Here is a 26,139-nt window from a genome sequence, read left to right on the forward strand (position 1 = left end):
CGCAGGGCACCAGGGACCGCAGGGACCCCAAGGGCACAGAGAGGAGAGTCAGGCCTGTAGCGATGGCATGGGGGGCCTGATCCTGCCGTTATAAGGGCCCAGGGGCCCGATCCCGCAGCGAGGTGGACGATGAGGGGGCCAATCCCGCAGTGAGGGAGATGGGGGGAGGGCTGATCCCACAGCGAGGGGGATTATGGGGGGGCCGATCCCGCAGCGAGGGGGATGGGGAGAGGGGCCGATCCCGCAGCGAGGGGGACGATGGGGGGGAGGGGCCAATCCCGCAGCAGGGGGGGGGGACAATGTGGGGGCCGATCCAGCAGTGAGGGGGTTGGGGGGAGGGGCCGATCCCGCAGCGAGGGGGACGATGGGGGGCACGATCCCACAGTGAGGTGACACCGTGCTGATGCCATGTCCCCCTGGCTGGCACAGCCGCATGCCGTGTGCCCCATGGGAGGGCGCTGCTCAGCCCACGTTGCCGCAGACAGCCCGGTCGGCCCTGTCGTGCCCCACGGCGTCTGCAGGTGCCTGGGGTGGAGCTGTACAGAACGGAGGGGCTCCCGTCGCACTGAAAGGGGAAATGCCCCCTCCCGGGTTCAGCGGGGTGGGGGCTTTCACCCGGAGAGGCACCTGCCAGCCTGGGGGAGCTCGGGGTCCCCAAGTGCCAGGCGCTGGGGAGCACTGAGGGGCCCTCTGTGACGAAGGGGGGGGTTTCTTAGTTTTTTGCATGAACCCTGTGTGTGCCTCGGTTTCCCTGTGTGCTGCATGTGTAATGAGGGGGTGGGGGTTGCTGTTGCAGGGGACCAGGTGTGACCTCGCCCAGCAGCCAGGACCCTGACAACGGCCTGGACATGGGGGACCCGGCAACTAGTGACCCAGAGGCCCAGCCGGCTCCAGCCAGAGAGGAACAAAGGACTGGAGAGAGGAGGCCCAGGTGATCTGTTTACCTGGGACTGCAGACAAAGGACGGGGAGGAGCTGTAGGGGGAGATATATCGGATGATGGGCTGCAAGGAGGGGGCGGCTGGACTGGGAGGAAGCCGCCAGAGTCCCCCTGGCTGCAGGGGAGACTGGGATGTGCTGGGCTGAGGGAGGCCAGGCCTGAGGCCCTGAGAGTTTCCTGTGCTGGGTTCAACGCTCAATAAACCTCCTGTTTTCCGCTGGCTGAGAGTCGCTCCGGGCTAGAGAACAGGGCGGGGTGGGGGTGTGACGAACTGGGACTGTTCTTGCTGGGGTGTGTGAATGCTGACAGGGGAGTGTGACTAGGATGGTCTGCATCGGGGGATGGGAGCCGGCCCAAGGGAACATACCTGAGCTTGTAACATGAGAACCCAGGAGGGGGTTGGAGGTCAGGTGACTCCGGGGCCCGGGAAACCGAACAAAGGCTGTGGGAGGGGTCGCTGAAGGCAGAGTGCTGGAAGCGAGCTGGAGAGATGGCTGGGAGGCAGAGATGGCTCTGACCCCCCAAGGGGGGTGGGCTGGCATGCCCTGGGACCCCAAGCTGGACCTAACTGAGGGGGGCCCTGTTGTCTGTGCCTGCAAGACCTGTCTGGGACTGTGTTCCTGTCATCCAAATAAACCTTCTGCTTTACTGGCTGGCTGAGAGTCATGGTGAATCGCAGGAAGCCGGGGGTGCAGGGCCCTGAGTTCCCCAATACTCCGTGACAACTGGTGGCAGCGGCGGGATCTACTGCACCCCGTGGACGGCGCTTCCTGCAGTAAGTGACTGGGGAGCAGTAAAACGAAGGGGGATTGACGGGGACCAGGCACGCTGAAGAGTGGGAGAGAGACGGTTATTACCCCTGGGAGTGTGTGACCAGCGAGAAGGACTTTTGCAGTAACAGGGTCCCCCGGGGGGATCGCAGCGAGTGGTCCCAGGGGCGGAGGAGTCTGCAGCTCGACCCTGGCAGAGAGGTGGTGACCTCGAGAAGGGCTGGCACACTAGGGGTCCCCCTGGGAACTGTGGGGAGCTGTGAGCACACAGGCCGGTGAGTGGCCAGCAGGAAGATGTATGCCCAGCGGCTTAAGAGCGACCTGGTGGAGCTGTGCAAGCAGAGGCGGCTGCGCATTGGGAGGCTCACCAAAGAACAGCTCATTGCCCAGCTGGAGGCGGAAGATCGCGCGAATGAACCGATCCCTGTGTCTCAGGGAAGCAGCCTGGCAAATGCAGCGCAGGCACCAGTGTCTGTCCCAGCTGGGAGTGGTCAGCCCGCTGCTGAGGGCTTCCCGAGACCCCTCCTTCCTATGCCTAGGGGAAGGGTGGGGAGGAGCCCAGCAAATACTGAAGGCGCCGTGACCCCCCCGGCCAGCAGGGGGTCCCCCCGGCGAAGCTCGCCGGCCAGCAGAGGATCCTCCCGGCGACGTTCAGCATCCGGGGAGCGGAATTGGCTGGAATGGGAGAAAGAGCTAAAACTGAGGGAGCTGGAGGATCGTGAACAACAGAGACAGCATGAAGAGAGACAGCGTCAGCATGAACGGGAGGAGAAAGAGAGACAGCATCAGCGTGAACGGGAGGAGAATGAGAGACAGAGACAGGAGAATGAGAGACAGAGACAGGAGAATGAGAGACAGCATCAGCGTGAACTGGAACTGGCGAGATTGAAGGGCAGCGAACCCCCGGCTGCGGTGAGTGAGGGGGGACCCAGGACTGCACGGAGCTTTGATAAGTGCATCATGGCCCCATACAAGGAGGGGGAGGACATGGATGACTTCCTGGAGGCCTTTGAGACGGCCTGCGAGCTGCACCGGGTGGATCCCGCGGACAGACTCCGGGTCCTTACCCCCTTACTGGACCCCAAATCCGTGGCATTGTACCGCCAACTGGGAGAGGCAGAGAAAGGGGACTACGAACTATTCAAAAGGGCCCTGCTACGTGAGTTTGGGCTGACTCCTGAGATGTACCGGGGAAGGTTCCGGAGTCAAGATAAAGCCCCTGAGATCTCCTATTTGCAACTAGCCGTCCGCATGGAAAGATACGCCAGCAAGTGGGCTGATGGGGCCCAGACGAAGGAGGACCTGATTAAACTGCTGGTACTGGAGCAACTGTATGAGCGGTGCCCATCCGACCTGAGGCTGTGGTTGGTGGACAGAAAGCCAGAGAACCCGCGACACGCCGGGCAGCTGGCCGATGAGTTTGTAAAGAGCCGGGCAGGGGGTGGCAGGGAGGAGCCCCAAAGGAACAGGCCCGCCGCGATGCAGAGAGAGAGTCACCCTGGGACCTACCAAAGGGGGAATATGGGGAATCCCCTCCCACGGGGAATGCCCAGCGTCAGGGACAACCGACCGGCTCGAGGGGACCCACAGGACATGAGCTGCTATTACTGCGGCCGAAGAGGCCACGTTCGGGCCCAGTGCCCCAAGCTCAAGGACAGACTGAGCAGACCGAACCCGCATAGGGTTAACTTGGTAGAGGCCCAGACGGACGAGGGGCAGGCTTCTCACGCAAGAGGGGCTGGCAGCTTATCAACTGCTCAAGAGAGAGAAGGGCCCCAGGCCAGCTCCTCTAGGGGGCTGGATGCCCCAGACTCAGGGTTTTTGGTTTATACGGTGGGCGCGGGGCTGTCCCTCCGGAGAGAGTACCTTGTTCCCCTGGAGGTGGATGGGAGGAAGGTCAATGGATACTGGGATACGGGCGCAGAGGTGACGCTGGCCCGGCCCGAGGTGGTGGCCCCAGATCAGGTGGTGCCCAACTCCTACCTGACCCTGACGGGGGTGGGCGGAACACCAGTCAAAGTGCCCGTGGCAAGGGTACACCTGAAGTGGGGGGCCAAGGAGGGCCCCAAGGATGTGGGGGTACACCCGTATTTGCCCACTGAGGTATTGATGGGGGGGGACCTGGAGAACTGGCCAAGCAACCCCCAAAAGGCACTGGTTGTGACCCGCAGTCAGAGCCGGCGAGGGGCCCTGCGCCCTGGCCTTGGGGGGGGTGCCTTGCCTGAGGCGCAGGACCCTAACCTGGTGGGGAGGGAACGCCCAGGGACGCGGCTCAGGGAGGCTGCAGCTTCGGACCCAGCGGGCGAGAAAGAGCAGGTGGCCATCCCTGTCCCAGCTGCTGAGTTCCAGGCCGAGTTACAGAGAGACCCCTCCTTGCGGAAGATAAGGGACCTGGCCGACCTCAATGCGGTACAGACCATGGAACGAGGTGGCCGGAAAAGGTTCCTGTGGGAGAAGGGGTTCCTGTACCGAGAATGGGCTCCCCCAGGGAAAATGGAGTCAGGGGGGATCAGGAGGCAGCTGGTGGTACCCCAGAAGTATCGCCGCCAGCTGCTGTGCCGGGCCCATGACATTCCCCTCTCAGGGCACCAGGGAACCTGGCGTACCCAGCAGAGGCTGCTACGGAGCTTTTACTGGCCTGGGGTCTTTGTTACTGTCCGACAGTACTGCGGATCCTGTGACCCCTGTCAGAGGGGGAGGAAGGCCTGGGACAAGGGGAAAACAGCCTTAGGACCCTTGCCCAGCATAGAGGAGCCTTTCCGGAGGGTGGCCAAGGTAAAAAGGGCGGCTCTGAACCAAGAGAGCCCAAAGCACAGACCTCCAGACTGGAGCGCTGGGAGAAGACCACAGCCCAGTTGGAACCCCAGAGGTATGGGGGTGGAAAAAGGGCACAGGCCGCATAAACCTTCCCACATGCGAACTGCGAGTGCCATCAAGCACCCCCGACCTAAGGGGGGGCGTGGAACGGAAGGGGCCTGGTGTAATTCTCACCAAGGAACTGGAGGGATGCGGGGGCATCCATGGGAACGGGGGTAGGTTCGAACTTCCCCGGGTCACTGGCTAAAGTGACCCTGCTCAGTTCGGTCTCGAAGGGGGGAGAGATGTGACGAACTGGGACTGTTCTTGCTGGGGTGTGTGAATGCTGACAGGGGAGTGTGACTAGGATGGTCTGCATCGGGGGATGGGAGCCGGCCCAAGGGAACATACCTGAGCTTGTAACATGAGAACCCAGGAGGGGGTTGGAGGTCAGGTGACTCCGGGGCCCGGGAAACTGAACAAAGGCTGTGGGAGGGGTCGCTGAAGGCAGAGTGCTGGAAGCGAGCTGGAGAGATGGCTGGGAGGCAGAGATGGCTCTGACCCCCCAAGGGGGGTGGGCTGGCATGCCCTGGGACCCCAAGCTGGACCTAACTGAGGGGGGCCCTGTTGTCTGTGCCTGCAAGACCTGTCTGGGACTGTGTTCCTGTCATCCAAATAAACCTTCTGCTTTACTGGCTGGCTGAGAGTCATGGTGAATCGCAGGAAGCCGGGGGTGCAGGGCCCTGAGTTCCCCAATACTCCGTGACAGGGGGCATTATTCCCTCGGGGGGTGGAGGCCCCGGGGGCCCAGAGCGAGGGGACTCCTTGAGGGGGCCCACGGCAGAGACAGACGTGCTAAGGCTCAGGGAGGTGCGGCTCCAGGAGGTGGAGGGGTTTAACCCCCGAGAGAGAGTGGACCCCCGAGAGGGGCTGTCGCACTGAAGGGGGGGGCCCCCCATGGACCGCACGGGGCCGGGAGAGAGCACGAGCCCTGCGAGTCTGATGAGCACTAGGGACACCGCTGCCCAATGGTGCAAGGCCCCAGCCGGGTCCCTGGGGGCCGCGGTGCTGGTGCTGCTGCCGGGGCGCCTGGCTTCCCGCTCAGGCACCAGAGCAGCAGGCGAGGGAAGAGGGTCTCTCCGGGGTGTCCTGCCCCGAGCACCTACTGCCAGCCAAAGGGTTGCAGAGGGGGACAGCCCAGGCAGCTCCCCCCTCCCCCTGCAGAGCCCCCAGAGGGGCAGGGAGCGGAGACGAGTCACCCTCTGCCACACTCAGCCCCACCCCACCACGCCCCAGGGCCCCTGCGCCCCACCCCACCACGCCCCAGGGCCCCTGCGCCCCACCACGCCCCAGGGCCCCTGCCCACCTTCTCCGCTCGCTCGGGAAATCAATGCCAGGGTGGGGAGACGTCTAACGAGGGGACAGGAACCCAGCCGTGCCCACGTGTAGAACCCTGGCCCCAGAGCGCGCTGGGCTGCGGCCTCTCTCCAGACTCCCGCCTCGCGCTGCCAGTCCCACAAATGGCCCCCACTGCTGTCCCCCACTCCCAGCTGCTGGCCTGGCTCGGGGATCCCCGAGTCCAGAGGGGCATTCACAGGAGCTCACTGCCCGCCACCAGGCCGTTGACTCCATATCCCTGTTCCTGCCACTGCTGCACCATGATCCATGCCCCCATCACCCACACCGCACTCAGGGAGCCTGACTGTCCGGGGCCTCCCCACAGCCAGGCCAGGTTGCCAAAGACCCCGGCTCTCAGAGCCCCTCTGCCAGGCATCGTGGCAGCTTTTAACCAAGACCAAAAACACAGGAAAAAGAAAGAGGTCATAGCTGCACTCCCACCCACTCAGGTGAGGGTGACCCCCTGGGTCAGGCTGTGCCAAGCACAGCTCTGTGCCCGTTACTCCCTGTGACGGAGCAGGGAGCAGGGCAGATTTGACCTGGGAATGTTGCAGGGGGGTTGCAGTGGGGATGTGGGACTTCCCTTGAAGGAAGCTACCTGAGCTGTAACCTGAGCCAGGAACGGGGGTGGGGAGAATTAACACCTTCTGCCCGGGAGACTGAACAAAGGAGAGGAGCAGCGGGAGGAGTTGGGAGTTTAGTTTTCGGTTGGGGCTGGGTGGTGCAACGCAGGGAACCCCAAGCTGGGGTCTAAGCTCCCTGAACCTCCCAGAGGGACCTAATTGAGGGGGGTCTGGTCGTACCTACACGCTCTGCTTGAGACTGTGTTCCTGTCCTTAAATAAACCTTCTGCTTTACTGGCTGGTTGAGAGTCGCAGTGAATCTCGGGAAGAGGGGTGCAGGGCCCTAACTCCCCCACAATCCGCAACACTCCCCCAGCCAGGGTACCTGCCTTCACCACCCTGCCCCCAGAGCAACGCGACTTGTGAGCCAACCCCAGACACATTGACCATAACCCTAACCCTAACCCCAGCCCCCACCTGGGCTCAGGTTACATGCTCAGGTATCCTCCCTCAAGTGAAGACCCCTCCTCCCCCCCAGCCTCTGCTTGAACCAAAACCGATCAGAAGAAAGACTTACTGTCACGGAGTTTGGAGGCGACAAGGCCCTGCACCCCCACTTCCTGCGATTCCCCGGGACTCTCAGCCAGCCAGTAAAGCAGAAGGTTTATTTAGACGACAGGAACACAGTCCAAGACAGGTCTTGCAGGTACAGACAACAGGACCCCTCAGTCAGGACCATGTTGGGGGGCCAGAGGAGGCCAGCAGGTCTGTCTGGGCTCCCCTCCATTTCTCCAGCCAGCTCCAAACTGAAACTCTCCAGCCCCTCCTCCTCTCCCTTTGTCTCTTTCCCGGGCCAGGAGGCCACCTGATCACCCCCCCCCCCACCCCCGGGTTCTCATGTTACCTGCTCAGGTATCTTCCCTCAAGGCCAGTCTCCCATCCCCCAATGCAGCCAGTCCCAGCCAAACTCCCCTGTCACCTGCCCAGGTCCATACTCCCCCCTCCCTGCTGCGTCACAGGCCCCCACCCAGGAGTCAAAGAAAACATTGAGAACATCCCCCTTCATCCCCCTGGAGCCTGGCCTGGCCCAGTGCAGAGCCCCGGGGGTGGGGTGGGGGCCGGGCACTGGCCTGGGGCCCTGGATAGCTGCTGCCACCTCAGATGGGCAGAGTTTGGCGCCCTGCAATCCCAGACCCCAGCAGCCTGACGAGTGCCCCTCCCTGTTCCCTTCCCTGCCCCGGGCCTCAGACTCCAGGCTCCCCCAGGGCCACGGCTGCCCCCAGCTTCGCCCACCCCCAGCCAAAGAGCCTGAGCGGCTCCGGGATCCCTTTGGCCAAGGGCTGCCCGGGCAGAGCCGGCAGAGGGTGTGAGCGTGGGGTCGACTCAGCCCCCTGCAAGGGTGGGTGCTGCCCACTGCAAGGCCCTGCCCTTCCTCCCAAGACACGTACGGGCCAGGCAGCCAGCCAGCGCACCCCCAGGAGCCGGGACACCCCCATGGTCCCAGGGCAACTGCGTGGGATGCACCGTGAGGCGGGAGCTGTGGGGGGGACGGGCCGCCCTGGGGATCGACGCTGCCTCCAGCTGCCGCTCTGCCCCTCAGCACCTCTCCCTCTCCCGTCCCTCGCTCTGCCTTCACCTCCTGCTGCCCAGGCTGTGAGGAGCCCTGGCCCGGGAGCAGGGGCAGGCCGGGCTAGAGCCGGCCGGGCTGGGCAGGCTGCCCGCATGGGAGGACTTGGGGCCCGGGCAGGATGCAGGGAGCCAGCAGGTGCCAGCAGTTCCCACGCTGGGCAGCCTGTCCCGGGCCCGGTGCCTGCTTTCTGGGCACTTCTGCCCCAGGTCAGGCCCTGCCAGGCGCACGTGTGGCCCTCGGGGAGGCAGCAGCCGGCCCCAGCATCTAGTGGCAGCTCCGTGCGCTGCACAGAGGGGCCGGCTGTGCCGCGAACCCACGGGGCCGGGAGCCGGGCGCTCGTTAATTCTGATCAAATTGAAGGGACGTGGCTGCAGCGTTCGCTCCACGTCATGCCCAGCAGACCCCCCAGCCCCGGGCGCTCGCTGGCCTGGCTGGCGTCTGCTCGTTAGCGCAGCAGGTCAGGCGCTGGGGCCAGGGCTGTGGACGGCACGGCTCTGGGCGCTGGGGCTGACAAGCTGTCCAGTCCAATTACCTGGGTGCTGCACCAGGCGGGCACTGGGTGGGGGGCTCTGGAGAGGCTGCCTGGCTAAACATTACGTGATTGCTGCCCTGTCCCCGTCCAATGCTACACGGCGTGAAACACGGGCGCCAGCAGCGTTCACACGGACACGACCCCTGGGGCAGCGCCGGAGCCAGCCTGGCAGCAGTGCTGACACCCAGGACAGCACAGGGCAGTGAGGGGCGGGACGCCGCAGGGGGAAGCGCTCCAAGGGGGGACCCCAGAGCTGGCTGGGGGGTGGAGACAGCTCTGAGCACGCTGCCAGCACCGCACGCACCACGGCATGTCTGGACCCAGCCTGAGGGAGCCGGAAACAGGCAGACAGGATCGGAACCAGCCCCACTGCGCACGACCACGCGGCGCATCACGGGTGGGGCAGCCCCACTCCTGCAGCCCGGCCTGGCTCGCCAGCCTCTGACCGTCTCAGGGCAAGACCCTGCCAAGGCCGCCCGTGGCGCGGAGCGGCCGGGAGGAATTCCCCAGCCGGCCCGGGCGCAGGAGCCGAGCAGCGGGGCGCAGGCATTTCAGGCGAGCGGCCCCACGCGGTGATGGCTCGTTCCTGTCCCAGCCCGCGCAGCTCTGGGCGGGCTCAGCTGCAGAGCGCTCGCTGGCTGGGCACTCGCTCAGGCTGGCAGGGGCAGGGCCCGTCCGTCACTCTGGTGCCGTCTCCGCAGAGCGCCTCTCGCCTGCAGCGCGAACCCTCCCGACTCCTCCGCGTGCCACCTGCCTGCCGCCTTATAAAACTTTAAAGCTAATGGTGCAATTGACTCCAGGAACGCGACTGCAGCTGCCCAGGCGCGTCCTGGGACGGCGCCGCGGTGAGCGACGGAGCAGGGCAGCGGCTCGGCGCGGGGCTCTGCTCGCTGGGCCTGACCTGCGGCTCCGTGTCTCTGTGCGTAGGTGGGGGAAGCGAGTGTGATTAATGCTCCTGCTACCACAGCCCAGCAAAGGTCACCCGCCCGCAGCCGGTCCACCCCGGCCTGCCCTCCTGTCAGCTCTCATAAGCCAAGGGAGGCTGGGCCTGGCCAGCGCGGGGCAGGGAGCCGGGAAGCAGGGATCTGGGCAGCCGAGCGGCAGCCGCTGATTTGCTGCGGGAAGCTGCTCCTGTGGGCACATCCTGATCCTGAGTCAGCGGATGGGGCCTGTGTCACGGAGTGGGGGGGCACACAAGGCCCTGCACCCCCGGCTCCCTGTGTCACGGAGTGGGGGGGCCACCAGGCCCTGCACCCCCGGCTCCCTGCGATTCACTGACAGTACAGCAGAAGGTTTATTTAGGCGACAGGAACACAGTCCAAGACAGGTCTTGCAGGCACAGACAACCTCAGTTAGGTCCATCTTGGGGTCCCCGGGCACCCCAGCCCCCTTGGGGGGTCAGAGCCTCGTCTGCCTCCCAGCCATATCACCAGCCAGCTCTGAAACTCTCCTTCAGCGACCCCTCCCACAGCCTTTGTTCAGTTTCCCGGGCCAAGGTGTCACCTGGCCTCTAACCCCTTCCTGGGTTCTCATGTTACATGCTCAGGTATTCTCCGTGGGTCAGTCTCCCATCCCCCAATGCAGACTATCCTAGCCACACTCCCCTGTCAGCATTCACACACCACAGTAAGAACAGTCCAGTTCCTCACAGCCTGCTCCCACCTCCAGCAGGGGCCAGGGCTCCCCGTGCCGCCCCCGCCCCAGAGCCCAGCCTGGGGAGTGGGGAGCTGAGCCGGGGGGAGCAGCCGGGCTGCTGAGAACAACGCCCCCCCGTGGGCGCACACACACAGACAGCCCCCCATACACACAGGCGCACGCGCGCGTACACACACACACACACACACACACACACCCATTCAGGGACGCAGAGCTCCTGTTCTTCACTCTCTCGTCACCTGGCCAGGCAGTGCCGGCTGCCCCAGGGCGCGACCCCCGGCTCAGGGACCGGCCCCGCGCTAGCTCTGCTCACGCGTCACACTAGGACTGGCGTAGCCGCAGCAGCGCGGGCAGCGGGACGAGGCAGTGGCCTCAGCTGGTCTGTACCAGGCAGTGCCCGCCCGGCCCGGCTGCTGTGGCTACGCTCTGCTCCTAGGGCGGGGCCGGCGCTCCCAGCTGGGACCTGCAGCCCAGCCCCCGGTGCAGACGCCCCCACGGAGACACCTGGCCGGAAGCTGGGGCCCTGCACTGACCCCCCCACTGCACAGTCCAATATTCTGGGTGCAGACGCCCCCCCGGCTGCTGAGGGCTCCCACAGACCCGAACAGGCACCGGGTGTGCAGAAGGTGGGAATTTGTGCAATATTTGTAGGAAGACCGTCTGTGACTCAGTTTCCCCACTCGGTATGCCTCCCCATTGCGGGGAAGAGGTTAATTTTGGCCTGTCTGGCCAGGAACCGGTTACTGTACCAAGAGGGGACTGGCAGGAACAGGCGACTGGCAGCCAAGGGGTGGGCACCGCAGGGCAGAGGGAGTGGGAGGCCGCGGCCCAGCGGGGCGCTTGCTTTGCCGTAAGTCTGAGCTGGGCTCCCTGCTGCAGGAGGCGGCGACTGGGACCTGCCAGCGCGTGTGCAGGGTTCGTCCCGCTCCCGCAGCGCCCAGACACCAACTGGCTGCCTGAGGCTGCCTGAAACCCTCTGGCCTGGCTGGCTGGAGCTCCAGGGGCTGCAGCCCGAGGGCCGGTCTGAGGGTGGGGAGCTGGGCCCAGGGGCTGAGGACTAACAGGGGCTCCCCTAGGGACCGTGCCAAGGCTGGGGCAGCAAACCCTGGAGATGCAGGCCTGCAGCACAGGCTAGCACTGCCCCCCTCCCCTGCGCCCAGCACGTGGGAGAAGGAAGAAACAAGGCCCGGCCTCAGGAGCCCCCTCCCTCCAGCATGCCCCCCCCCCCGAGAGCTGGAACTGACCCAGCCAGACCCCCGGCTTCCCCAAAGCCTGGGCAGCGGAGCAGCCTCCTGCAGCCCTCGCACACCCCCGGTCCCCGCGCTGATCACTCAGAGCCTGCCCCGCCGCGGGCACCAGGTGCTGAACCCGCCGTGGGCGCTGGGCACGGCCCAGGCTGGCACCCGCCGTGCCACGTATGCCCCTGGATAGGAAGGAACCAGGCAGCTGCTAAACCTGTTGCCCTGGGGGAGCCGGGCGAGCCCCGCGCCCCTCACCTCTCCCTGGGCAGGGCGGAGCGCAGGTGTGACGAACTGGGACTGTTCTTGCTGGGGTGTGTGAATGCTGACAGGGGAGTGTGACTAGGATGGTCTGCATCGGGGGATGGGAGCCGGCCCAAGGGAACATACCTGAGCTTGTAACATGAGAACCCAGGAGGGGGTTGGAGGTCAGATGACTCCGGGGCCCGGGAAACTGAACAAAGGCTGTGGGAGGGGTCGCTGAAGGCAGAGTGCTGGAAGCAGGCGGGAAGGAGGCTGGAGAGATGGCTGGGAGGCAGAGATGGCTCTGACCCCCCAAGGGGGGTGGGCTGGCATGCCCTGGGACCCCAAGCTGGACCTAACTGAGGGGGGCCCTGTTGTCTGTGCCTGCAAGACCTGTCTTGGACTGTATTCCTGTCATCCAAATAAACCTTCTGCTTTACTGGCTGGCTGAGAGTCATGGTGAATCGCAGGAAGCCGGGGGTGCAGGGCCCTGAGTCCCCCAATACTCCGTGACAACTGGTGGCAGCGGCGGGATCTACTGCACCCCGTGGACGGCGCTTCCTGCAGTAAGTGACTGGGGAGCAGTAAAACGAAGGGGGATTGACGGGGACCAGGCACGCTGAAGAGTGGGAGAGAGACGGTTATTACCCCTGGGAGTGTGTGACCAGCGAGAAGGACTTTTGCAGTAACAGGGTCCCCTGGGGGGATCGCAGCGAGTGGTCCCAGGGGCGGAGGAGTCTGCAGCTCGACCCTGGCAGAGAGGTGGTGACCTCGAGAAGGGCTGGCACACTAGGGGTCCCCCTGGGAACTGGGGGGAGCTGTGAGCACACAGGCCGGTGAGTGGCCAGCAGGAAGATGTATGCCAAGCGGCTTAAGAGCGACCTGGTGGAGCTGTGCAAGCAGAGGCGGCTGCGCATTGGGAGGCTCACCAAAGAACAGCTCATTGCCCAGCTGGAGGCGGAAGATCGCGCGAATGAACTGATCCCTGTGTCTCAGGGAAGCAGCCTGGCAAATGCAGCGCAGGCACCAGTGTCTGTCCCAGCTGGGAGTGGTCAGCCCGCTGCTGAGGGCTTCCCGAGACCCCTCCTTCCTATGCCTAGGGGAAGGGTGGGGAGGAGCCCAGCAAATACCGAAGGCGCCGTGACCCCCCCGGCCAGCAGGGGGTCCCCCCGGCGAAGCTCGCCGGCCAGCAGAGGATCCTCCCGGCGACGTTCGGCATCCGGGGAGCGGAATTGGCTGGAATGGGAGAAAGAGCTAAAACTGAGGGAGCTGGAGGATCGTGAACAACAGAGACAGCATGAAGAGAGACAGCGTCAGCATGAACGGGAGGAGAAAGAGAGACAAAGACAGCATGAAGAGAGACAGAGACAGGAGAATGAGAGACAGCGTCAGCATGAACTGGAACTGGCGAGACTGAGGGGCAGCGAACCCCCGGCTGCGGTGAGTGAGGGGGGACCCAGGACTGCACGGAGCTTTGATAAGTGCATCATGGCCCCATACAAGGAGGGGGAGGACATGGATGACTTCCTGGAGGCCTTTGAGACGGCCTGCGAGCTGCACCGGGTTGATCCCGCGGACAGACTCCGGGTCCTTACCCCCTTACTGGACCCCAAATCCGTGGCATTGTACCGCCAACTGGGAGAGGCAGAGAAAGGGGACTACGAACTATTCAAAAAGGCCCTGCTACGTGAGTTTGGGCTGACTCCTGAGATGTACCGGGGAAGGTTCCGGAGTCAAGATAAAACCCCTGAGATCTCATATCTGCAACTAGCCGTCCGCATGGAAAGATACGCCAGCAAGTGGGCTGGTGGGGCCCAGACGAAGGAGGACCTGATTAAACTGCTGGTACTGGAGCAACTGTATGAGCGGTGCCCATCCGACCTGAGGCTGTGGTTGGTGGACAGAAAGCCAGAGAACCCGCGTGTTGCGGATTGTGGGGGAGTTAGGGCCCTGCACCCCTCTTCCCGAGATTCACTGCGACTCTCAGCCAGCCAGTAAAGCAGAAGGTTTATTCAAGGACAGGAACACAGTCTCAAGCAGAGCGTGTAGGTACGACCAGACCCCCCTCAATTAGGTCCCTCTGGGAGGTTCAGGGAGCTTAGACCCCAGCTTGGGGTTCCCTGCGTTGCACCACCCAGCCCCAACCGAAACTAAACTCCCAGCCCCTCCCGCTGCTCCTCTCCTTTGTTCAGTCTCCCGGGCAGAAGGTGTTAATTCTCCCCACCCCCGTTCCTGGCTCAGGTTACAGCTCAGGTAGCTCCCTTCAAGGGAAGTCCCACATCCCCACTGCAACCCCCCTGCAACATTCCCAGGTCAAATCTGCCCTGCTCCCTGCTCCGTCACATCTCTCCCCCCTTCGAGACTGAACTGAGCGGGGTCACTCTGACCAGTGACCTGGGGAAGTTCAGGGCTCCCTCTCCGGGACAACGCGTCCGCTATCAGGTTGTCACGTCCCTTCACATGGACCACGTCCATGTCATAATCCTGCAGGAGCAGGCTCCATCTCAGGAGCTTGGCGTTGGCTCCTTTCATCTGGTGCAGCCAGGTCAGGGGAGAGTGGTCGGTGTGCACGGTGAAGTGACGCCCAAAGAGATATGGCTCTAGTTTCTTGAGGGCCCACACCATGGCCAGGCATTCCTTCTCGATGGCCGCGTAGTTCTGCTCCCGGGGTAGTAACTTCTTGCTCAGGTACACGATGGGGTGTCTCTCCCCCTTTTCATCCTCCTGCATTAACACCGCCCCCAGTCCTGTGTCTGAGGCGTCGGTGAACACCATAAAGGGCTTGTCAAAGTCTGGGTTTGCCAGAACTGGGCCACTGACCAGAGCCTCCTTCAGCGCCCGGAGAGCCTCCTGGCACTCCTCGGTCCAGACCACTTTGTCTGGCTTCCCCTTCTTGCACAGCTCAGTGATGGGGGCGGCTATGGCGCTAAAGTGGGGCACGAACCTCCGATAGTACCCTGCCATCCCAATAAAGGCTTGGACCTGCTTTTTGGTTTGAGGAGCGGGCCAGTCTCTGATCACCTCCACTTTGGCTGGTTCCGGCTTTAGGCAGCCGCTTCCCACCCGGTGGCCTAGGTAGGATACCTCAGCCATCCCCACCTTGCACTTCTCCGGTTTTACGGTCAGCCCAGCCTTCTGGAGTCGGTCCAGCACTTGTCTAACCTGGGATATGTGGTCCTCCCAGGTCTGGCTAAAGACACAGATGTCATCGATATACGCCACGGCAAAACTCTCCATCCCCCTCAGTAGCTGATCCACCAGGCGCTGGAAGGTGGCCGGCGCTCCCTTGAGGCCGAAGGGCAGGGTCAGGAACTCATAGAGCCCCAGAGGGGTGACAAAGGCCGATTTCAGCCTGGCATCTGCATCCAGCGGCACTTGCCAATAGCCCTTTGTAAGATCCATGGTGGTAAGGTACCGAGCACCTCCCAGCTTGTCTAGGAGCTCGTCCGGCCTGGGCATGGGGTAGGCATCGGCTACAGTGATGGCATTGAGCTTCCGATAGTCCACACAGAACCGGATCGACCCGTCCTTTTTGGGGACCAGCACCACCGGCGAGGCCCAAGGGCTGGAAGACGGCTGGATCACCCCCAAAGCCAGCATGTCATTGACCTCTCTTTCCAGGTCCTGAGCAGTTTTCCCTGTGGCTCGGAAGGGGGAGCATTTTATAGGTGGGTGCGATCCTGTCTGCACCCGGTGGACAGTCAGATTAGTGCGTCCAGGCTGGTTGGAAAACAGCTGCTGGTACAGATGCAGCACCCCTCCGATCTCAGCTCGCTGGGCAGGGGTTAGCCGATCAGAGAGGGGAATTGCTTCCAGGGGGAAGCCAACTCTTGTCCCAGGGAATAGATCTACTAAAGGGTCATCTCCCTGCCCCTCCCACTGTCCACACACGGCCAACACCATATTCCCCCTGTCATAATATGGCTTCATCATATTCACATGGTACACCCGGTGGTGGTGTGCCCGGTTCGACAGCTCCACCACATAGTTTACCTCGTTTAGTTGCTTGACAACCTTGAAGGGCCCTTCCCAGGCGGCCTGGAGTTTGTTTTTCCTCACGGGGATGAGGACCATCACCTGATCCCCAGTGGCGAAGGCGCGGGCCCGTGCTGTGCGGTCATACCAGACCTTCTGCTTCCTCTGGGCTCTGGCCAGATTCTCCCTGGCCAGGCCCATGAGCTCGGCAAGTCGTTCCCGGAAGGTCAGGACATACTCCACCACCGACTCTCCGTCAGGAGTGGCCTTCCCCTCCCATTCGTCTCTCATCAGGTCGAGGGGCCCCCTTACCCGCCTTCCATATAGCAGTTCGAAAGGCGAAAACCCGGTAGACTCCTGGGGTACCTCCCTGTACGCAAACAGCAGGTGAGGTAAGTACTTGTCCCAGTCCTGCGGGTGCTGATTCATAAATGTTTTCAGCATCATTTTTAGCGTCCCATTGAACCTCTCCACCAGCCCGTTGGATTGGGGGTGATATGCTGAGGCCCAGTTGTGCCGGACCCCACATCTCTCCCACAAGCACCGGAGTAGGGCCGACATGAAGTTGGACCCTTGGTCCGTCAAGACTTCCTTGGGGAACCCCACTCGGCTGAAAATGGTCAGCAGCGCATCCGCCACAGTGTCTGCTTCAATGGACGATAAGGGCACTGCCTCGGGGTAGCGGGTGGCGAAATCTACCACCACCAGGATGTATTTCTTCCCAGACCGGGTCGTCTTGCTGAGAGGTCCCACTATGTCCATGGCCACCTTCTGGAAAGGCTCCTCTATGATGGGCAAAGGTCTCAATGCTGCCTTCCCCTTGTCCCGGGCCTTCCCCACCCTCTGGCAGGGGTCACAGGATCGGCAGTACTGCCGGACGTTGGTGAAGACCCCGGGCCAGTAAAAGTTCTGTAGCAGCCTCTGCCTGGTGCGCCGGATCCCCTGGTGCCCTGCGAGAGGGATGTCATGGGCCAGGTACAGTAGCTTGTGGCGAAACTTCTGGGGAACCACCAGCTGCCTCCTGATCCCCCACGACTCCACTTCCCCCGGGGGAGCCCACTCTCGGTAGAGGAACCCCTTCTCCCACAGGAACCTCTCCTTGCATCCTCTCCTCATGGTCTGTCCCACACTGAGGTCAGCCAGGCCCCTTAGCTTCCGCAGGGAGGGGTCCTTCTGCAACTCGGCCTGGAACTCGGCGGCTGAGGAAGGGATGGGGACCTGCTCCCTCTCGTCGGCTGGGTCGGAAGCCCCAGCCACCCCGCGGCCTGTCCTTGGGTGTTCCCTCCCCACCCGGGAAGGGTTCGGTGCCTCCGGTGGGACATCCTTCCCAAGGTCAGGGCGTAGTGCCCCTCGCCGGCTCTGGCTACGGGTCACGACTAAGGCGGTCTGGGGGCTGCTTGGCCAGTCCTCTAGGTCCCCCCCCATCAACACCTCAGTGGGCAAATGGTGGTGCACTCCCACGTCCTTGGGGCCCTCCTTGGCCCCCCATTTCAGGTGTACCCTCGCTACGGGAACCTTGAATGGGGTCCCGCCCACCCCGGTCAGGGTCAGGAAGGTGTTGGGCACCACCCGATCTGGGGCCACCACCTCGGGCCGGGCCAGTGTCACCTCTGCGCCCGTGTCCCAGTATCCATAAACTTTCTTCCCATCCACCTCCAGGGGAACAAGGCACTCGCTCCGCAGGGACAGCCCCGCGCCAACCCTGTAAACGGAGAACTTTGAATCCGGAGCATCTGGCCCCCCAGAGAAGCTGGCCGGGGGCCCTTCTCTCTCTTGAGCAGTTGATAAGCTGCCAGCCCCTCTTGCGTGGGAAGCCTGCCCCTCGTCCGTCTGGGCCTCTACCAAGTTAACCCGGTGCGGGTTCGGTCTGCTCAGTCTGTCCTTGAGCTTGGGGCACTGGGCCCGAACGTGGCCTCTTCGGCCGCAGTAATAGCAGCTCAGGTCCCGTGGGTCCCCTCGAGCCGGTCGGTTGTCCCTGATGCTGGGCCTTCCCCGTGGGAGGGGATTCCCCATATTCCCCCTTTGGGAGGTCCCAGGGTGACTCTCTCTCTGCATCGCGGCGGGCCTGTTCCTTTGGGGCTCCTCCCTGCCACCCCCTGACCGGCTCTTTACAAACTCATCAGCCAGCTGCCCGGCGTGTCGCGGGTTCTCTGGCTTTCTGTCCACCAACCACAGCCTCAGGTCGGATGGGCACCGCTCATACAGTTGCTCCAGTACCAGCAGTTTAATCAGGTCCTCCTTCGTCTGGGCCCCACCAGCCCACTTGCTGGCGTATCTTTCCATGCGGACGGCTAGTTGCAAATATGAGATCTCAGGGGTTTTATCTTGACCCCGGAACCTTTCCCGGTACATCTCAGGAGTCAGCCCAAACTCTCGTAGCAGGGCCCTTTTGAATAGTTCGTAGTCCCCTTTCTCTGCCTCTCCCAGTTGGCGGTACAATGCCACGGATTTGGGGTCCAGTAAGGGGGTAAGGACCCGGAGTCTGTCCGCGGGATCCACCCGGTGCAGCTCGCAGGCCGTCTCAAAGGCCTCCAGGAAGTCATCCATGTCCTCCCCCTCCTTGTATGGGGCCATGATGCACTTATCAAAGCTCCGTGCAGTCCTGGGTCCCCCATCACTCACCGCAGCCGGGGGTTCGCTGCCCCTCAGTCTCGCCAGTTCCAGTTCGCGCTGATGCTGTCTCTCATTCTCCTGTCTCTGTCTCTCATTCTCCTGTCTCTGTCTCTCATTCTCCTCCCGTTCACGCTGATGCTGTCTCTCTTTCTCCTCCCGTTCACGCTGATGCTGTCTCTCTTTCTCCTCCCGTTCATGCTGACGCTGTCTCTCTTCATGCTGTCTCTGTTGTTCACGATCCTCCAGCTCCCTCAGTTTTAGCTCTTTCTCCCATTCCAGCCAATTCCGCTCCCCGGATGCCGAACGTCGCCGGGAGGCTCCTCTGCTGGCCGGCGGGCTTCGCCGGGGGGACCCCCTGCTGGCCGGGGGGATCACGGCGCCTTCGGTATTTGCTGGGCTCCTCCCCACCCTTCCCCTAGGCATAGGAAGGAGGGGTCTCGGGAAGCCCTCAGCAGCCGGCTGACCACTCCCAGCTGGGACAGACACTGGTGCCTGCGCTGCATTTGCCAGGCTGCTTCCCTGAGACACAGGGATCAGTTCATTCGCGCGATCTTCCGCCTCCAGCTGGGCAATGAGCTGTTCTTTGGTGAGCCTCCCAATGCGCAGCTGCCTCTGCTTGCACAGCTCCACCAGGTCGCTCTTAAGCCGCTTGGCATACATCTTCCTGCTGGCCACTCACCGGCCTGTGTGCTCACAGCTCCCCACAGTTCCCAGGGGGACCCTTAGTGTGCCAGCCCTTCTCGAGGTCACCGCCTCTCTGCCAGGGTCGAGCTGCAGACTCCTCCGCCCCTGGGACCACTCGCTGCGATCCCCCCGGGGGACCCTGTTACTGCAAAAGTCCTTCTCGCTGGTCACACACTCCCAGGGGTAATAACCGTCTCTCTCCCACTCTTCAGCAGGCCTGGTCCCCGTCAATCCCCCTTCGTTTTACTGCTCCCCAGTCACTTACTGCAGGAAGCGCCGTCCACGGGGTGCAGTAGATCCCACCGCTGCCACCAGTTGTTGCGGATTGTGGGGGAGTTAGGGCCCTGCACCCCTCTTCCCGAGATTCACTGCGACTCTCAGCCAGCCAGTAAAGCAGAAGGTTTATTCAAGGACAGGAACACAGTCTCAAGCAGAGCGTGTAGGTACGACCAGACCCCCCTCAATTAGGTCCCTCTGGGAGGTTCAGGGAGCTTAGACCCCAGCTTGGGGTTCCCTGCGTTGCACCACCCAGCCCCAACCGAAACTAAACTCCCAGCCCCTCCCGCTGCTCCTCTCCTTTGTTCAGTCTCCCGGGCAGAAGGTGTTAATTCTCCCCACCCCCGTTCCTGGCTCAGGTTACAGCTCAGGTAGCTCCCTTCAAGGGAAGTCCCACATCCCCACTGCAACCCCCCTGCAACATTCCCAGGTCAAATCTGCCCTGCTCCCTGCTCCGTCACACCGCGACACGCCGGGCAGCTGGCTGATGAGTTTGTAAAGAGCCGGTCAGGGGGTGGCAGGGAGGAGCCCCAAAGGAACAGGCCCGCCGTGATGCAGAGAGAGAGTCACCCTGGGACCTCCCAAAGAGGGAATATGGGGAATCCCCTCCCACGGGGAATGCCCAGCGTCAGGGACAACCGACCGGCTCGAGGGGACCCACAGGACATGAGCTGCTATTACTGCGGCCGAAGAGGCCACGTTCGGGCCCAGTGCCCCAAGCTCAAGGACAGACTGAGCAGACCGAACCCGCATAGGGTTAACTTGGTAGAGGCCCAGACGGACGAGGGGCAGGCTTCTCACGCAAGAGGGGCTGGCAGCTTATCAACTGCTCAAGAGAGAGAAGGGCCCCAGGCCAGCTCCTCTAGGGGGCTGGATGCCCCAGACTCAGGGTTTTTGGTTTATACGGTGGGCGCGGGGCTGTCCCTCCGGAGAGAGTACCTTGTTCCCCTGGAGGTGGATGGGAGGAAGGTCAATGGATACTGGGATACGGGCGCAGAGGTGACGCTGGCCCGGCCCGAGGTGGTGGCCCCAGATCAGGTGGTGCCCAACTCCTACCTGACCCTGACGGGGGTGGGCGGAACACCAGTCAAAGTGCCCGTGGCAAGGGTACACCTGAAGTGGGGGGCCAAGGAGGGCCCCAAGGATGTGGGGGTACACCCGTATCTGCCCACTGAGGTATTGATGGGGGGGGACCTGGAGAACTGGCCAAGCAACCCCCAAAAGGCACTGGTTGTGACCCGCAGTCAGAGCCGGCGAGGGGCCCTGCGCCCTGGCCTTGGGGGGGGTGCCTTGCCTGAGGCGCAGGACCCTAACCTGGTGGGGAGGGAACGCCCAGGGACGCGGCTCAGGGAGGCTGCAGCTTCGGACCCAGCGGGCGAGAAAGAGCAGGTGGCCATCCCTGTCCCAGCTGCTGAGTTCCAGGCCGAGTTACAGAGAGACCCCTCCTTGCGGAAGATAAGGGACCTGGCCGACCTCAATGCGGTACAGACCATGGAACGAGGTGGCCGGAAAAGGTTCCTGTGGGAGAAGGGGTTCCTGTACCGAGAATGGGCTCCCCCAGGGAAAATGGAGTCAGGGGGGATCAGGAGGCAGCTGGTGGTACCCCAGAAGTATCGCCGCCAGCTGCTGTGCCGGGCCCATGACATTCCCCTCTCAGGGCACCAGGGAACCTGGCGTACCCAGCAGAGGCTGCTACGGAGCTTTTACTGGCCTGGGGTCTTTGTTACTGTCCGACAGTACTGCGGATCCTGTGACCCCTGTCAGAGGGGGAGGAAGGCCTGGGACAAGGGGAAAAGAGCTTTAGGACCCTTGCCCAGCATAAAGGATCCTTTCCAGAGGGTGGCCAAGGTTAAAAGGGCGGCTCTAAACCAAGAGAGCCCAAAGCACAGACCTCCAGACTGGAGCGCTGGGAGAAGACCACAGCCCAGTTGGAACCCCAGAGGTATGGGGGTGGGAAAAGGGCCCAGGCCGCATAAACCTTCCCACATGCGAACTGCGAGTGCCATCAAGCACCCCCGACCTAAGGGGGGGCGTGGAACGGAAGGGGCCTGGTGTAATTCTCACCAAGGAACTGGAGGGATGCGGGGGCATCCATGGGAACGGGGGTAGGTTCGAACTTCCCCGGGTCACTGGCTAAAGTGACCCTGCTCAGTTCGGTCTCGAAGGGGGGAGAGATGTGACGAACTGGGACTGTTCTTGCTGGGGTGTGTGAATGCTGACAGGGGAGTGTGACTAGGATGGTCTGCATCGGGGGATGGGAGCCGGCCCAAGGGAACATACCTGAGCTTGTAACATGAGAACCCAGGAGGGGGTTGGAGGTCAGATGACTCCGGGGCCCGGGAAACTGAACAAAGGCTGTGGGAGGGGTCGCGGAAGGCAGAGTGCTGGAAGCAGGCGGGAAGGAGGCTGGAGAGATGGCTGGGAGGCAGAGATGGCTCTGACCCCCCAAGGGGGGTGGGCTGGCATGCCCTGGGACCCCAAGCTGGACCTAACTGAGGGGGGCCCTGTTGTCTGTGCCTGCAAGACCTGTCTTGGACTGTATTCCTGTCATCCAAATAAACCTTCTGCTTTACTGGCTGGCTGAGAGTCATGGTGAATCGCAGGAAGCCGGGGGTGCAGGGCCCTGAGTCCCCCAATACTCCGTGACAGCAGGCAGCGGTGCCGAGGAGCCAGGGGAGAGCCCGGTGCTGCCCCATGGTGCCCAGCAGCAGCGTCCTGGCAGAGCGCTGGCTGGCGCGCAGGGCCCGTTACTTCATTTGCACTTGTCCCAGCCCATTAGCGCGGCTGTCTGCCACCGGAGAAGGGAAAATTGATGCTAAACGGGACATCAATTTATCATGGAGCGTCACTCGCTGCGCGGCTCTGCCAGGGAGCAGCCGGACGCGCTGCGCCAGCCAAGCGGCACCTGTAATTAACGGTCCTCAGCCAACGCCCCCGCGCCGCAGGTACCAGCCCCTCTGCGCCGAGCTGTCGCCCCTGTCCTGCCCCAGCCCCTCCCAACCCCCTGTTCTGCTCCCATCCCCCCGGGTTCTTCCCTAGCCCCTCCCAACCAGCCCTTCTACCCCCAGCCCCCTGCTCTGCTCCCAGCCCCCCGGGTTCTTCCCTAGCCCCTCCCAAGCAGCCCATCTACCCCCAGCCCCCTGTTCTGCTCCCAGCCCCCCAGGTTCTTCCCTAGCCCCTCCCAACCAGCCCTTCTACCCCCAGCCCCCAGTTCTGCTCACATCCCCCCCGTTCTGCCCTAGCCCCTCCCAACCAGCCCATCTACCCCCAGCCCCCTGTTCTGCTCCCAGCCCCCCGGGTTCTTCCCTAGCCCCTCCCAACCACCCCTTCTACCCCCAGCCCCCTGTTCTGCTCCCATCCCCCCGGTTCTGCCCCAGCCTCTCCCAGCCCCCTGTTCTGCTCCCATCCCCCCGGGTTCTTCCCTAGCCCCTCCCAACCAGTCCATCTACCCCCAGCCCCCTGTTCTGCTCCCAGCCCCCCAGGTTCTTCCCTAGCCCCTCCCAACCAGCCCTTCTACCCCCAGCCCCCAGTTCTGCTCACATCCCCCCCGTTCTGCCCTAGCCCCTCCCAACCAGCCCATCTACCCCCAGCCCCCTGTTCTGCTCCCAGCCCCCCGGGTTCTTCCCCAGCCCCTCCCAACCAGCCCATCTACCCCCAGCCCCCTGTTCTGCTCCCAGCCCCCCCGGGTTCTTCGCCAGCCCCTCCCAACCAGCCCATCTACCCCCAACCCCTGTTCTGCTCCCGTCCCCCCCGTTCTGCCCTAGCCCCTCCCAACCAGCCCATCTACCCCAGCCCCCTGTTCTGCTCCCAGCCCCCCGGGTTCTTCCCCAGCCCCTCCCAACCACCCCATCTACCCCCAGCCCCCTGTTCCGCTCCCATCCCCCCCCGTTCTGCCCTAGCCCCTCCCAACCAGCCCATCTACCCCCAACCCCTGTTCTGCTCCCAGCCCCCCGGGTTCTTCCCCAGCCCCTCCCAACCAGCCCATCTACCCCAGCCCTCTGTTCTGCTCCCATCCCCCCCGTTCTGCCCTAGCCCCTCCCAACCAGCCCATCTACCCCCAGCCCTCTGTTCTGCTCCCATCCCCCCCCTTCTGCCCTAGCCCCTCCCAACCAGCCCATCTACCCCCAACCCCTGTTCTGCTCCCGTCCCCCCCGTTCTGCCCTAGACCCTCCCAACCAGCCCATCTACCCCAGCCCCCTGTTCTGCTCCCAGCCCCCCGGGTTCTTCCCCAGCCCCTCCCAACCAGCCCATCTACCCCAGCCCCCTGTTCTGCTCCCATCCCCCCCGTTCTTCCCCAGCCCCTCCCAGCCACCCCATCTACCCCCAGCCCCCTGTTCCGCTCCCATCCCCCCTGTTCTGCCCTAGCCCCTCCCAACCAGCCCATCTACCCCCAACTCCTGTTCTGCTCCCAGCCCCCCGGGTTCTTCCCCAGCCCCTCCCAACCAGCCCATCTACCCCAGCCCTCTGTTCTGCTCCCATCCCCCCCGTTCTGCCCTAGCCCCTCCCAACCAGCCCATCTACCCCCAGCCCTCTGTTCTGCTCCCATCCCCCCCTTCTGCCCTAGCCCCTCCCAACCAGCCCATCTACCCCCAGCCCCCTGTTCTGCTCCCAGCCCCCCCGTTCTGCCCTAGCCCCTCCCAACCAGCCCATCTACCCCAGCCCCCTGTTCTGCTCCCAGCCCCCCCGGGTTCTTCCCCAGCCCCTCCCAACCAGCCCATCTACCCCCAGCCCCCTGTTCTGCTCCCAGCCCCCCCTTCTGCCCTAGTCCCTCCCAACCAGCCCATCTACCCCCAGCCCCCTGTTCTGCTCCCAGCCCCTCCCAGCCCTCTGTTCTGCTCCCAGCCCCCCGGGTTCTTCCCCAGCCCCTCCCAACCAGCCCAGCTACCCCCAGCCCCCTGTTCTGCTCCCAGCCTCCCCTTCTGCCCTAGCCCCTCCCAACCAGCCCATCTACCCCCAGCCCCCTGTTCTGCTCCCAGCCCCTCCCAGCCCCCCGGGTTCTGCTCCCAGCCCCCCGGGTTCTGCTCCCAGCCCCTCCCAACCACCCCATCTACCCCCAGCCCCCTGTTCTGCTCCCAGCCCCCCCGTTCTGCCCCAGCCCCTCCCAGCCCCCTGTTCTGCTCCCAGCCCCCCCGTTCTGCCCTAGCCCCTCCCAGCCACCCCATCTACCCCCAACCCCCGGTCCTGCCCCAGCCCCTCCCAGCCCCCTGTTCTGCTCCCAGCCCCCCGGGTTCTTCCCCAGCCCCTCCCAACCACCCCAGCTACCCCCAGCCCCCTGTTCTGCTCCCAGCCCCCCCGTTCTGCCCTAGCCCCCCCCAACCAGCCCATCTACCCCCAGCCCTCTGTTCTGCTCCCATCCCCCCGGGTTCTTCCCTAGCCCCTCCCAACCACCCCATCTACCCCCAGCCCCCTGTTCTGCTCCCAGCCCCCCCGTTCTGCTCCCAGCCCCTCCCAACCAGCCCATCTACCCCCAGCCCCCTGTTCTGCTCCCAGCCCCTCCCAGCCCCCTGTTCTGCTCCCATCCCCCCATTCTGCCCTAGCCCCTCCCAGCCACCCCATGCACCCCCAGCCCCCTGCTCTGCTCCCATCCCGTTCCCCTCTTAGCCCCTCCCAGTCCCCCAGGTCCTGCCCCAGCCTCTCCCAGCTCCCGCACCCTGTACTGCCCACCCCTCTCCGTCCAGCCCCTCCCCCGCTTCCTCGCCCCCATCCCTCCCAGGTGACGTTATGGCGGCTGCTGGCTCTCAGGGGAGATATGGGGCAAGAAAGACCAAGGGGGCAACTGCACAATGGGGCACAGACCCTGGGGGGCTGGGGCAGGCCGGGGGGCAAGGAGCCCACCCCCACCCCAATGCACCATCCCCAGGGATCCCTGCAAAGGGGCTGGGGGTGCAGAAGGGCCTGGGCTGCTCCAGGATCCCCTGGTTGGGGCGGCAGGATTGCTCTTCCAGGAGCCCCCCTCCCCCGCTCTGTCCCTCTCTGCCTTACCACCCCCCCTGCCAGCTCCTAAGCGCCTGGCGTGGCCTGGGGGTGCCCGGGGGGGGCAGCGAGTGCCCAGCCCCCTGCGCAGCGGTTGTCAGGCTCCTGGCACAGGGGCTGCGCAGAATATTCATCACAACAGCGAGTCTGCCCGGCTAGGCACTCGCTGAGCTCGCCCATGGGCCCTGGGAGGGCCAACCCCCCCCCCCCCCCCCCCCGCGTCCACACACAGCCAGGGGCTCACTCCTCGTGTCAAGGCTCCATAAACATAAACCTCTTTATTTCCTTCACTAATCCTCACTACTGAATAAGAGGCTGAATTCTGCAGCTTTCCCAGTCCGGTCCAAAGTGAAACTCAACAGACAAAGGGAACTTTTCTCCCTCCCTTTGAACTGTCTTGTCCTCCCAAGGGTTCCTCTGGGCAGGTGTCAGCCAGGCTAGGTGAACCTCTTAACCCTTTACAGGTAAAAGAGGCATTAACCCTTAACTGTCTGTTTAGGACACCTCATTAACCCCTCGTGGCCGGACAGTGCAAAGCTCCCCCCCGCCTCCCTCCCTGCACCGATCCCCGGGGCTCAGCTCCCCCCTGCCCCCAGCAGGCCCTGCCCCGATCCCCGGGGCTCAGTTCCCCCTGCCCCCAGCAGGCCCTGCCCCGATCCCCGGGGCTCAGTTCCCCCTGCCCCCAGCAGGCCCTGCCCCGATCCCCGGGGCTCAGCTGCCCACCCCCCCCCCCCCAGCAGGCCACGTGATAGCTCGGGGGAGGACGGCTCCTTAACTGCCCTGCTCTGACGCTCCGGTGCCAGGCCAGGGGGTCGCTGCCCCGTGGGCTGACCCCGCACCCTCCGGCTCCAGC

General features: G+C 63.9%; 2 protein-coding genes across 2 annotated transcripts in view; one reads left to right on the forward strand and one right to left on the reverse strand.

Annotated features, from left to right (window-relative positions):
- The window catches only part of LOC135974102 (uncharacterized), a 13,324-nt gene extending 6,564 nt beyond the window's left edge, over positions 1-6,760 (forward strand). Inside the window, exon 2 of the mRNA XM_065560421.1 lies at positions 797-6,760. Coding sequence (XP_065416493.1) covers positions 2,004-4,745 — 2,742 coding nt within the window. The 5' untranslated portion in view covers positions 797-2,003 and the 3' untranslated portion in view covers positions 4,746-6,760. The remainder of the gene's footprint in view (positions 1-796) is intronic.
- The window catches only part of LOC135974103 (uncharacterized), a 102,804-nt gene that overhangs the window by 34,060 nt on the left and 42,605 nt on the right, over positions 1-26,139 (reverse strand). The gene's annotated exons all lie outside the window — the stretch shown is intronic.

This window comes from Chrysemys picta, chromosome 11 (assembly GCF_011386835.1).
Source record: "Chrysemys picta bellii isolate R12L10 chromosome 11, ASM1138683v2, whole genome shotgun sequence".
In the NCBI taxonomy this organism is placed as follows: Eukaryota; Metazoa; Chordata; order Testudines; family Emydidae; genus Chrysemys; species Chrysemys picta.